This window comes from Erpetoichthys calabaricus, chromosome 5, assembly GCF_900747795.2.
Source record: "Erpetoichthys calabaricus chromosome 5, fErpCal1.3, whole genome shotgun sequence".
Taxonomy (NCBI): Eukaryota; Metazoa; Chordata; class Cladistia; order Polypteriformes; family Polypteridae; genus Erpetoichthys; species Erpetoichthys calabaricus.
This window is the reverse complement of record NC_041398.2, coordinates 15,945,429-15,959,166: the sequence shown is the minus strand read 5'-3', so window position 1 is coordinate 15,959,166 and position 13,738 is coordinate 15,945,429. Positions and strand designations below refer to the sequence as shown.

General features: G+C 44.4%; 1 protein-coding gene across 1 annotated transcript in view; it reads left to right on the top strand.

Moving 5' to 3' along the window:
• The window catches only part of LOC114641591 (zinc finger protein 585A-like), a 62,696-nt gene that overhangs the window by 46,553 nt on the left and 2,405 nt on the right, over positions 1 to 13,738 (top strand). Inside the window, exon 4 of the mRNA XM_051927754.1 lies at positions 5,974 to 6,494. Within this exon, the coding sequence (XP_051783714.1) occupies positions 5,974 to 6,494 (521 nt within the window). The remainder of the gene's footprint in view (positions 1 to 5,973; positions 6,495 to 13,738) is intronic.

Here is a 13,738-nt window from a genome sequence, read left to right as displayed (position 1 = left end):
AGGATGTATACGTAGGTGTCCTCGGATTGGCCAGAAAAAAAAAAAGACCGGGTTGCAATATAGTTTTTTTTTTGGAGGGTGAAGGTACGAAAAGGAGAAGAGGAGAGTGTGAGAGAGGAAGAGAAGAAAAGAGAGTTCAGGCAAAACGCCTAAACGAATAGAGAACAGAGAGTTTCAGGCAAAACGCCGAAGCGAGATGGACAGAAATAGAAAAGAGAGTCGCAGTTGAAGCACAACGCTGAAACAAGACGGAGAAAGAACTAGAAGGAGTCACGGTTGAGGCAGCAAGCTGAAACAAGACAGACAGAACGAGAAAGTCAGAGTTGAGGCAAAACGCCGAAACAAGACAGAGAGAGAAAGAAAGAGGGTGTTAAATATAGCAAACGGCTAAAACACAAAGAAGAGTTGGTTGATAAAGGGAAAGACGGCAGGCAGGACACAAGGCAGAAATGGTAATCAGTGAGTAAAGAGGGTGTTTGAGAGAGAGGGAGAAGGAGGAATATACAAAACCAAGGTCGGTGTGTTTTTTTGTTTATTTGTTTTAAAGTGGCTTGAGTAAATTCTCAAGTGAAGGGGCCAGTTTCTGTTTTTTTTGTTTGGCCACTACGCACCCGAGCTACGTTTGGGGCCCCCAACGGATTGAGTAATATTCATTGACTGTGGAAATATGTCCGGGTGAGCTCACCAATAGTGTCGGGACCAATATACTGTATATATATATCGGGTTATAAAAAAGTTACTGCTTGTGTTTTATGTATAGTGTATATATTGTAAATGATCAATTTAAAAAAAAAAACTGTTTTGTTTATATATTTGAGTAACTGATTTGATTATTGATTATAAGGTTGAAGGTGGGCGATGGTGTCACCACCTCTATTGTGGGAAGGTACACTATTATAAAAGAGCTCAGGACCTTGCATACCGATAACGGAAGGGTGTTGCAAGGGGGTTACACAGTTAAAAGTCATCCTGTCACGAGCCGCTTGCATATATTCATCCAGTGATTGGCAGCTGGTGACGGAGGGCGGGTGTTCAGACAAAGATCCCTGAGCATCTTTTGTAAAGAGTTGTGGGCACCCCGACTAAAATTGCCCATGTTATCCATCCATTATCCAACCCGCTATATCCTAACTACAGGGTCACAGGGGTCTGCTGGAGCCAATCCCAGCCAACACAGGACACAAGGCAGGAAACAAACCCCGGGCAGGGCGCCAGCCCACCACAGTGCCCACGTTATGCTACACTCAAATCGAACAGAAGCTTCATCAGTGGCTTCACCTGTGCCTGCCACTGTGGCTAATAAATGCCATAGCTCCGCCCCCCTAGGGGAGGGAGGTGTGCAAATCAGTCAGGTGCGACCAATCATTCAGTCAGTGTCCAACCCGCTATATCCTAACTACAGGGTCACGGGGGTCTGCTGGAGCCAATCCCAGCCAACACTGGGCGCAAGGCAGGAACAAACCCCGGGCAGGGCACACACACACACACACACACACACACACCAAGCACACACATTAGGGACAATTTAGGATTGCCAATGCAGACACGGGGAGAACATGCAAACTCCATGCAGGGAGGACCCGGGAAGCGAACCACTGTGCCACTGTGCCACTCATCAATAGCAGATGCTGTCAGTTACCTGGTAGAGATGAAAGCATTCCATGTCAAGTCAGCCCACTTTTAGACCTCCTCCTGCTCCTAATGAATTTCGGCCTGCTAATTTGGTCTTCTGAGTAACCCATGGACCTGAAATTGTACATGTCTTGGATAAAAATTAGGGAAGATTTAAGCTTACCAAGTGTGAATTTAATTTGGGTTGGTGGGGGGGGGGGGGTATGACTTTGACTGCCTATATCTCCTTAAATTTAGGTTGCACAGTAATGGTCCCCATATTGTTTTCAAGCTCTTTTTCAACTCTGTATTTAAATACTATGCAATCCCCAAAATGAAAAACTCCCATGTTATGAGTGACTAATGTTAAAAATGAAATAGCGAAAAGACGTCCATTTTAAAATTGGTCAGTTTTTCACTAAAGCTAGCTTATCTTTTCCCAACCATCTCCAGAAAGTGTGGTCTTTGGTTTTTGAGTTGTTGCTGAGCTCTCAATACTTACAGGTGGCATCATCTGGTTACATATCACTAATGGGCCTTTCTCATGGCAGCCATATTGATATGAAGTAGTACGGCAGGTGTGGCTGAGTTAGTTTGTTTTATTTTCGTAAACATTCTCAAAACTGTTTTTTTAATACTGAAATGCTTCTGTTTTATATATTGTGAATTTTGTTTAATGTGAATCCACAGGTGTAAGTAATGACGTTAATGAAGGTGCCAGTTATGCTACACTGAAACTGAACAGAAGCTTCATCTACGCCATTAGTGACGCCTGTGCCTGCCATACTGTTTCATGTCAAAATGGCTGCCGTGAGAAGGACCCATTCCACTGTGGCTAATAAATGTCAAAGCTCCACCCTGCATTCATCAGAGGGGAGTGAGGTCAAAAATTGGTCAATTTCTACTAAAGCTAGCTTATCATTTCGTGAACATCTCCAGCAAATGTGGCCTTTGGTTTGTGAGTCCTTGCTGAGCTCTCATTACTTACCTGGTTTCATATCACTAATGGGCCTTTCTTATGGCAGCCATATTGACATAATAATAATAATAATAATTCTTTGCCTTTATACAGCGCTTTTCTCACTACTCAAAGCGCTCAGCAATTGCAGGTTAAGGGCCTAACAGAGCAGAGTCCCTATTGGCATTTATGGGATTCGAACTGGCAATCGGAAAATGAAATAGTATGGCAAGCACAGGTGTAAGTAATGATAGTATTTTTTTTTATATAGTACCTCACAAAAGTGAGTACACCCCTGACATTTTTGTAAATATTTTATTCTATCTTTTCATGGGACAACACTGAAGATCTGACACTTTGCTCCAATGTCCAGTAGTCCGTGTCCAGCTTGTATCACAGTGTAAATTTGCTGTGCCCTCAAAATAACTCAACACACAGCCATTAATGTCTAACAACAAAAGTGAGTACACCCTAAGTGATAAATGTCCAAATTGTGCCCAATTTGCCATTTTCCCTCCCCGGTGTCATGTGACTCGTTGGTGTTACCAGGTCTACAGTGTGTTACATTTGCTGTTATCGCTCTCACACTCTCTCATACTGGTCACTGGAAGTTCAACATGGCACCTCATGGCAAAGAACTCTCTGAGGATCTGAAAACAAGAATTGTGTTCGGTGTTCATCCAGATGAACTTGAGTTGGAGAAGGACAAACAAACGGTGATTGCATTCACTACACTTTTGGCACGCAGACTTATTTTGTTAAATTGGAAGAATCCTAACTCTCCTCTGATAAGTCAGTGGGAGACCGATGTTTTATATTATTTGAAATTGGAAAAAATCAAATTCTCAGTTAGAGGATCTGTACAAAATTTTTTCAAAACCTGGCAGGATTTAATCAATATTATTTTAGAATAAGAGAAATAACTATTATTGCATTTAACTCCCTTCTCCATCTCTTATTTACATAGATATTTACTTCTCCCTTTCTTTTGTTTAATGTTGCCTTATTAAAAAGCCTTAAGCAATTTTCCTTTAGCTAAGCTCTCCTTCTCAGGGGTGGGGTTTGATTTGTCTTCAATTTTGTTGGGTTATAAATTGATCTGTTTGTATGGAATGATTGCAATGAAAATTAATAAAATAAAAATATAAAAAAGAAAACAAGAATTGTTGCTCTACATAAAGATGGCCGAGGCGGTAAGATTGGCAACACCCTGAAACTGAGCTGCAGCACGGTGGCCAAGACCACACAGCGACAGGTTTAACAGGACAGGTTCCACTCAGAACAGGCCTCGCCACGGACGACCAAAGAAGTTGATGCCCGTGGTCGGCGTCATATCCAGAGGTGGTCTTTTGAAAATAGACGTATGAGTGCTGCCAGCATTGCTGCAGAGGGGGGGTCAGCCTGGCAGTGCTCAGACCATACACCCGCCGCACACAGCATCACATTGGTCTGCATGGCTGTCGTCCCAGAAGGAAGCCTCTTCTAAAGATGATGCACAAGAAAAACAAGAAGACTAAGGACATGGATTACTGGAACATGTGCTGTGGTCTGATGAGACCAAGATAAACTTCTTTGGTTCAGATAGTGTCAAGCGTGTGTGAGGAGTACAAAGACAAGTGTGTCTTTGGTGGTGGGAGTGTCATGATTTGGGGCAGCATGAGTGCACTGGGGAGCTACAGTTCATTGAGGGCACCATGAATGCCAACATGTCCTGTGACATACTGAAGCAGAGCATGACCCCCTCCCTTCGTAAATATGATAATGACCCCAAACACACCTCTGAGACCACCACTGCCTTGCTAAAGAAACTGAGGGTAAAGGTTTTGGACTGGCCAAGCATGTCTCCAGACCTAAACCCTATTGAGCATCTGTGGGGAAGGTGGATGAGCACAAAGTCTCTAACATCCACCAGCTTCGTGATGGCATCATGGAGGAGTGGCAACCTGTGACGCTCGTGTGAACTCCATGCCCAAGAGAGTTAAGGAAAATAATGGTGGGCACACAAAATATGGACACTTTGGGCACCGTTTGGACATTTCTCACTTAGGGGTGCACTCACTTTTGTTGTTAGACATTCATGGCTGTGTGTTGAGTTATTTTGAGGACACAGCAAATTTACACTGTGATACAAGCTGTACACGGACTACTGGATATTGGAGCAAAGTGTCAGATCTTCAGTGTTGTCCCATGAAAAGATAGAATATTTACAAAATGTGAGGGGTGTACTCCCTTTGGTGAGATACTGTATTTATATAGACAGACACAGTTTATTGCAAGCTAAACTTCTTAAACCGTCAGACTGTTATAACTTTTGCATATGTTACAAAACTTTGGCAGGGTGGGAAACACACACACAGGCCAAACCGTGCTTGATGAACAATGACATTTTATATCACTGGGTAAACCAGTAAACCCTGTGCTATCCTAAAGTTCTCAAACTGGATTCTTCAGATCAGTGATATGAGGGGGTAGTTAAAATAAATTCCCTAGATTGTGCTATCGCAGGAGAGCGAGAGATCAGGTCACACACACGCACAGACTGTGCTAGTGCTGCAGCGCCACTGGCGTATCTCAAGCTGACTTCCCCACTTTGCACGTTGACTTGATGTCAGCACGTTTTTCGAACGGCGACATTGCGCCCAATAACTATGTATGCATCCAACTCGGACATGAACTCAAACAACGCTGCACGCCGACACCACTCCAGACCTGTCGTAACTGGTCTGCAGATGTGCCGCGCTCCCCTCCACGACGATGTGTCTTATTTTCAAGTAGGTTTCTTTCACTCCCAGTCTGCTGAGGTCTCGTTAGGCTAGAGTGGAGGGTTCACAAATCTGTCATAAAAAAACATAGTCAGCATGAAATGATCAGACTCGACACACTCAAAAAAGTTTGGGACAGCCACCCATGTATTGTCCTCAGCTGTAATGGGTTTTTGAAATCCGACAAGAAGTGTCTTCAGTGGAGTCCAAAAGTGAACTGAAATCAGGTTGAAAAAATGGTGGCTTTAAATGCCAAGACCGGAAGTGGCCACCTTCTGACGTCATGACCGGAAGTGACATCATCCTAGGCCTAGGAAGTGGCACCACCCTAGGCGCCAGAACCGGAAGTGATATCTTCAGGGATGAGTCAGGCAGATTTTTCCACGTCTGGTCTGTAGAGACAACAGAAGAAGGTTTAGCGCACCCTGCCACCCCCTTAACTTGGTGTGGAATTACCCTCACTTGGTCCATACAACGTCCTCCTACTTGAATGTGCATGACATGAGTAGTTTTCATTTAACCCCAAAATGTTCTCATGTTACTTCTTATCTTCTGGAACTAATTCTATTGCTTTTTTTTTTTGACAGATAAAAAGGAACCTTGTGTTCTGTTCTTAAGGGCATTAAATGAGGTGTCTTAAAGCCCCCCAGGCAAGGACTGTCTACGTGAGAAGAGATTCTTAGAAGAGAAGAAGAGCAGACATTTTAGGAGAGAGAGAGAGAAGAGTTTTCCACGGAGCATGGCCTCGGCCAATGAGAATAGCACGAATACACTATTGGCACACATTAAACAGGAGGATTGTGAATGGGGTGCAGCAGGGGACTTGTGTGGGAAGGTGGAAGATAATGAAGGAAGCGTTTCAGGTTTTACACAACGGGAGTGCAAGGGGGAGATTATTGACATTAAAACTGAGGACCCTGAACACGTGTCTGGTGGTCTTGAACGGCAAAACCAAGACACTGGGCATTTTTTGAAGCAAGCTCTTTGTGGAGAGTCTCATAGCGGTTTACAGCCCCATTTCACTAATAAGGGACAACCGGCTGTCCAGCAGAATTGTATGGAAGTGAAATCTGAGTCATCAGTGTTTGAAGTGAAAATGACCGAAGGGAAGGAGAGAGAAGAAGAGGAAGAGGAGCAGCCGTCATCTGGAATTGTGCGAATGAGTAAGTGATGTGATTAAAGTTGACTTGCAAATTCTTCCAAAGTGTTTGGTTGGGTGTTTTAAGTAGGCGGGAATGTGAGTGACCAGCACAAGTGGGGACCAACTGCTTGTGTGCTTAATGACCGACAATAGAGGACCGAACAGTAGTAAAAACTCCACTTCCCAGATCCCACACATCCATTTTCTTCACTTGCAGTCACAGCCAGCTTTTGATAAAAAGGCATAGGTGTCAACCTGAGAATGGATGCCCGTCCACTGCAGGGCACACTGGCACACACATCCACACTCGGGTCACTCTAGGTGGTGATTAACAAAGCAGACCCATCTGCGGAATAACTGAACAGACCGCTGGTGAACATGTAAGCATTGGACAGACTGGGGGGGGGGGGGGGGGGGGGGGGCTCTCCTTAAAGACACTTGACAAGTACGCCTGACTTAAATTGACAGATGGATCATTTCAGCCATTTTGGTTTCCCTAAAGAGGATCAGGGCAAGTTGGTCACCTGGTGACTCAGGTTGCCAATCGTCACCACATAGGCCACTCTGTCCTGGTGAGAAAACGAAGCTCGGAGGAGTGTTTCGGATGGAAGAGTTTATGAAATTCACCATCGATGACAAACACAAGCTTCCGAGGAGGTTGGGGTTAGCATGTGTAATGTGGCTGAATTCTCCTGTAAATTAATCATGGCTTTTCAGAGGGTGCAACAAAGAGGAAGGCTGCATCGTGATCCACCAACATCGAGTGAGGTGCGCTGTTTGACTTTATCGTGTTACAGTCAGCGACTTGCAGTATGCTGTCATTTATTAGTTGCTGCTCTTAGCCTTTCACATGAAAAGAATTGAGTGTTACCCCTATATGTGTATATATATATATTCATGGCATTCGTAGTCTGTGTCACAATCTGATTGTATGGGTGGTTACCTACCAGGTAATGCTTGTGGTTGGCCAGCAAGTCTGCTAACATCCACCATGGTGCCCTCAGTTGTGAGAAGCAGATCATAGAATGGTTGAAATAGTTTACTGTCAAATAATGCAAAGAGTACGTGACACGTGTTTCGCCCTAATTCTGGGCTCATCAGGCGTACACACTCTACTGCACTCCCTCTCGGGAATCGAACCTCTACATATATATATATATATATATATATATATATATATATATATATATATATACACAGTACTGTGCAAAAGTTTTAGGCGGGTGTGAAAAAATGCTGTAAACAAAGAATGGTTTCATAAATATAAATAATTGTTTGTTATCAATTTACAAAATGCAAAGTGAGTGAACAAAAGAAACATCTAAATCAAATCAATATTTGGTGTTCCTACCTTTTGCCTTCAAACCAGCATCAATTCTTATCGGTCCACTTGCACAAAGTCAGGGATTTTGTAGGATTCTAGTCAGGTGTCTGATCAACCAATTCTACCAAACAGGTGCTAATGATCATCAATGTCACACGTAGGTTGAAACACAGTCATTAACTGAAACAGAAACAGCTGTGTAGGAGGCTTCAAACTGGGTGAGGAACAGCCAAACTCTGCTACCAAGGTGAGGTTGTGGAAGACAGTTTCAAGTCATGGCAAGATTGAGCACAGCAAATTGACACAAGGTAGTTCTACTGCATCAGCAAGGTCTCTCTCAGACAAAGATTTCAAAGCAGACTGGGGTTTCAAGATGTGCTGTTCAAGCTCTTTTGAAGAAACGGGCAACGTTGAGGATTGTAGATGCAGTGGTCGGCCAAGGAAACTTAGTGCAGCAGATGAAAGACACATCAAACTTATTACCCTTCGAAATCGGAAGATGTCCAGCAGTGCCATCAGCTCAGAACTGGCAGAAACCAGTGGGACCCAGTTATACACCCATCTACTGTCCGGAGAAGTCTGGCCAGAAGTGGTCTTCATGGAAGAGTTGCAACCTCCGACGTGGAAACAAGGCCAAGCGACTCAAGTATGCACGAAAACATAGGAACTGGGGTGCAGAAAAATGGCAGCAGGTGCTCTGGAATGAGGAGTCCAAATTTGAAATGTTTGGCTGTAGCAGAAGGCAGTTTGTTCGTCGAAGGGCTGGAGAGCGGTACAATAATGAGTGTCTGCAGACAACAGTGAAGCATGGTAGAGGCTCCTTGAATGTTTGGGGCTGCATTTCTGCAAATGGAGTTGGAGATTTGGTCAGGCTTAATGGTGTTCTCAATGCTGAGAAATACAGGCAGATACTTACCCATCATGCAATACCATCAGGGAGGCGTATGATTGGCCCCAAGTTTATTCTGCAGCAGGACAATGACCCCAAACATACAGCCAAAGTCATTAAGAACTATCTTCAGCGTAAAGAAGAACAAGAAGTCCTGGAAGTGATGGTATGGCCCCCACAGAGCCCTGATCTCAACATCATCGAGTGTGTCTGGGATTACTTGAAGAGACAGTAGGATGTGAGGAAGCCTACATCCACAGAAGATCTGTGCTTAGTTCTCCAAGATGTTTGGAAAAACCTACCAGCCGAGTTCCTTCAAAAACTGTGTGCAAGTGTACCTAGAAGAACTGATGCTGTTTTGAAGGCAAAGGGTGGTCACACCAAATATTGATTTGATTTAGATTTCTTTTGTTCATTCACTGCATTTTGTTTATTGATGAAAATAAATGATTAACACGTCCATTTCTGAAAGAATTCTTTGTTTACAGCATTTTTGCACACCTGCCTAAAACTTTTGCACAGTACTGTATATGATATAATTTGAAGACAATTTGTAGATTTTTGTGTACACACACATACACTCACTTAGGTCTGAACACCCACTCAAATGACTATAAAGCAAGAAAATTAAACAGAAAGGAAAGTTCTGACTTGGCAGTCCCAGTACGACACTATACAGACATACAGAAGACCCCAGTAGCATCTCTTCACACACTTCTGCTGAATGATTCACTGGCTGAACCGAGAGGATTGTTCATAAGGGCACTCGGTTTTTGCTTTAATTCTCTCCTTCTCTACGACCTCCAGAGGGTGTCCCGTATTTGAGCCCACCCTTTTTAGTTAGCCTGTTGATTCGGTGGGCCTCTCCTGAAGTGATGTCACCAGCCCAGCACACCACACTGGCCATCCCAGAGTTGTGAAAGAAGTCACTTCTCACGTTAAAGGAGAAGTGAGAAGTCTAAGGAAGAAGAGCCATCGCTGCCCTCTCCTTCTCCAGTTCCACTGTGTTCGGAGTCCTGTCCATCCCGTCATTAATGCTGACCCCCCCCAAAGTATTTGTAAGAAGTACACCATCTCTCTGTCCACTCCCTGACATTGAGGCTCTTTGGTCTGGTGCAAGTCAGTAAGTGTTTCCTTGGTTTTGCCGATGTTTAAGTTTCTCAAACTTCTCCCCCTGACTCCACTCCTCTGTCTCATCCCCCTCCTCTTTTATCATGAGACCCCATAAGTGCAGAATCATCTGAGAATGACTGCTTGTGACCTGACCTGCTGTCACATTTCTACTCGGGAGGTGTGAAGAGTTTAGCAGACAGGCCTGTTCCTTGTGTTGCCCACACAGTCCTCGAGTCTCACAAACGGTGGTCTGCTGGGCAGATCGTCCACCATCAGGACACCACGGGCTCATCCACCTGCATGTCTCTTGAGTTTACCGCTTAACTCTTTCAGGGCTGATGTCTACTTTTATCAAAATTCAGGGGCAGAGGATGGTAATCAGCTATAAACTGCAACAAAACCCACCCTTACATTTTAGTTTGACTCTCTTGGCTAGAAGGAAAGTTACATAGCTTTGTTGATTTAACCTCATTTCCCTACGCGTGTGTGAGTAGCAAAGAACAAACAACCTCTAAAATGGCAGAGCTATCTGGCGAGAGACCAAAGTGAATATGCAAAGCATGGACGTTTTACGTAATTTCATTGAGTAGGACTCTGACTTTGATGCAAGTGATCTGGAGGTGAGTGAGGTACCAGCATCATCTGATTGGTCCCCAGCTGATCATGGCGCTGAACACTTTGGTATTGCCGCATTCGCCTGGGAGGACCACCACCACTTATAATGACAGGAGGTACCAACCATATTACGTCACACTGTCACTGCCACCGCCACCCACCTGCTGTGCGCAGACAGCCAGGCAGCCGGCCCACCATGCATTCCTGCTGAACATCAAGGTGCCCCTGTGCCTCCAGACATACCAAACATGCACCAACGGCAGCCACAGCACATAGTAGCAGACATTTTATGTTGATTTATTTGTGAAAGCATTGCCTTGTGTGCTTTTCAGAAAACTGAGTGTTTTGGAAAAAAATATTCAGCCCTCAAGGAGTTAACAGGGATGGCTGGAGAAATCAAAACCCCTCGTCCGCACAGTGCTGCCAGCTTTGTCCAGGCGAGAATAAGCCTTGTGGAGCTGCCAGATAATTGCATCCTGCACTGCAATCTTTGTCCAATGTTTTTTGCTGGTAAAATATTAAAAATACAAACTGCTTTATACATCAGGGGTCTTCCAGTAAAACAGAAACATCCTTAAAAAAAAAAAAAAAATGGTTGGGTCTGCTCTTCATCCTGCCGATGTCTGTGGTCACATGCAATGCATAAAAGGTCATTTTGCTTTGTGATGGACGGCCAGGGACATTGCCCAGTTGGGATGCTGGACATATCTCCAGCAGTACTTCCCTCGGGACATGAGAGGGCAGCACCCCCCCCCCCCCCCCCCCCCCCGGTTTAACATCCGGGTCACGGGACTGGAGCTTAGAAGCTCAACCCTACGGGGGCGCCTGGACATTTTCGGAGCCTGTGGTCTGCAGCACTTCCACCACACCCGGAAATGCTGCCGGAACTTGATCGAGGAGCACCTGCGGCACTTCCGGGTGAGATATAAAAGAGGCCGCCTCACTCCAGCAAGTGAGCCGGAGTCGGGTGGGAGAGGAGTAGAGGCAGTCGGAGAAAGGATCTGTGCATTGTGCTGTGCCAAGGAAAAAGAAAACATCTGTGTTTTCGGATATTGTTGGTCTGTGTGTCTGTCTGTAGCCGGGATCATCTTCTACAGTTTTCAATAACCCTGTAGGCCCATCAATGGCTGCAGCCATTTCTTGCAGATCCTGTGAATGAAAGATTTTCCTTAACAAATATTGCTAAAGGACAACACAGGCCCCTTGGCATTTCCTGATGGCTAAAGACCTGCAAAAATAAATGGATAGATAAATAAATAAATACAAACAGTGGGTATGGAAAAGAACACCCCCCCCCCTCGAAATATCCCCATTTTTTTTTGCTTTACAGCCTTTAATGAAAACACACACACGCCAGTATTTCTTCCCAGCTTTACTTACTCAATGCACCCTGTAACATCCAAGTGAACAGTTCAGAAGAATGATAACAAATAAAAAACAAGACCTACTGAGATTAATAAAGGATCACCCCCCCCCCCCCCCGCAATGTCAATGTCATTTTGTTGCCCCCCATTAGCTTTAATGACAGCCTTGAGTCTCTTGTGATTCTTCTTTATCAGCAATGCACACCTAGATTGTGTAAGATTTGCCTCCTACTCTTCTTTATAGTTGAACTGTTCAAGATGGTGATGTTGGTGGCCTGCTATCTTCAGATCTCTCCACAGATTTTCACTGTGATTTAGGTCTGGGCTCTGATTGGCCACACCATCACGTTCACTTTTCTTCTCCTTCAGCCACTGTGTGCTCCATTTTGCTGTGTTCTTCGGGTCGTTGTCGTGTTGAAATGTGAACATTCTGCCCGTCTTCAACTTTCTAGCAGAGGGTAGCAGGTTTTCCTTCAGACTTTTTCAGTATTTTGCCCCATCCATTTTTCCTTCTACCTTAACGAGAGCCCCAGGCCCCCCCACAACAGGATGCTGCCCCCTCCATTGCTTTACTGTCTGTATGGTGTGTTGTGGATGGTGAGCTGCATTGGTGGACCATTTGGTGTTGAGGCCAAATAGTTTGATTTTGGTCTCCTCTGACCAGAAGACCTTTTCCACTTTGCCAGAATGCACCTTGAAGATTCTGATGCCAAGCTCAAACGAGCCTTCATGTGGCCTTTCTTGAGAAGTGTGACCCTCCTGAACAAGCCACAATGGTGGAGCGCTTGTGAAATTGTTGTCACCTGCACCCCATTAATGACCACTCTGTGCCATCAAATCCTGTAACTCCTTCACAGTGGCCATTGGCCTCTCGGTGGCGTCTCTTACCAGTGTCCTCCTTGCTCTTCCATCCAGTTTGGAGGGTCCTAGTAGTACCAAACACTCCTTTATGATGGACTTTACTTGGCTCCTTGGGATTGATAAAGCCTTTGAGATGTTTTGGTCTCCATCTCCTGCCTTATGTCTGTCTACAACTCTATCCTGAGATCTTTTGAAAGTGGCTGGCCACCCATAGTCAGGTATTTGCTGTCAGTTGCACTACCAAGGAAGGGAATGAATGGACCAGGAACAGCTTCACTAATCACACTCATTACAATTGAGCACAGATGGGAGGAAGACAGTAACCAGGGTCTGCAATGGGAATGGGGGGGCACAGACACCTCATTGAGTTTAGAGTGGGGGATCCTTTATTCATCTCAGTAGATCTTGTTTATGATTTTTAAAAATTCTTCTGAACTGTAGCTGTGTAGATTGCAATAAGTAAGTAAAGCTGGAAAAATATTTGTGTTTTCATTTAAGTCTGTAAAGCAAAAAAATGGGAATATTTCAATGGGGGGGGGTTATTTTATATACCCACTGTATGTATGTATGTATGTATATATATATATATATATATATATATATATATATATATATATATACACATAAATAAGCTTGATATGCAGTCAGTTGAAGCTGCGCACTGTGAAGTCATCTTGCTTCAGTAAATGCCTGACTTTTACACAAACTATTTGCAACAGTTCAATTCATTTTTTGAATTTGTATTGGATAAGTAAAACCGTGTACAATGCATTTCTCCAAACTAGTATCAGTGATGTCACTTGCACAGTACAGCACCCCACCCTGTGTGACACACGGTCCCAGCGGGCTCATTAAAGGCTGAGTGTGTAAAACACAAATCGTTCAGGGCATGGGGTCAGCCCTTGTAAACATCATTGATGCGTGTGTGGCCAGTCACTTTGTGCAATCTGCTATTCTGATGAGGGCAGAGTAATCGGCAGGAGTGACAGTAGGGCACAACACCAGACGCTGCAGCGGTCTTTGAAATGCACAATTTATGTTTGGGTTTCTAAATTCTTTTCTGACTCCCCCAACCAATGGGACGACACGCCGAAGAGCAT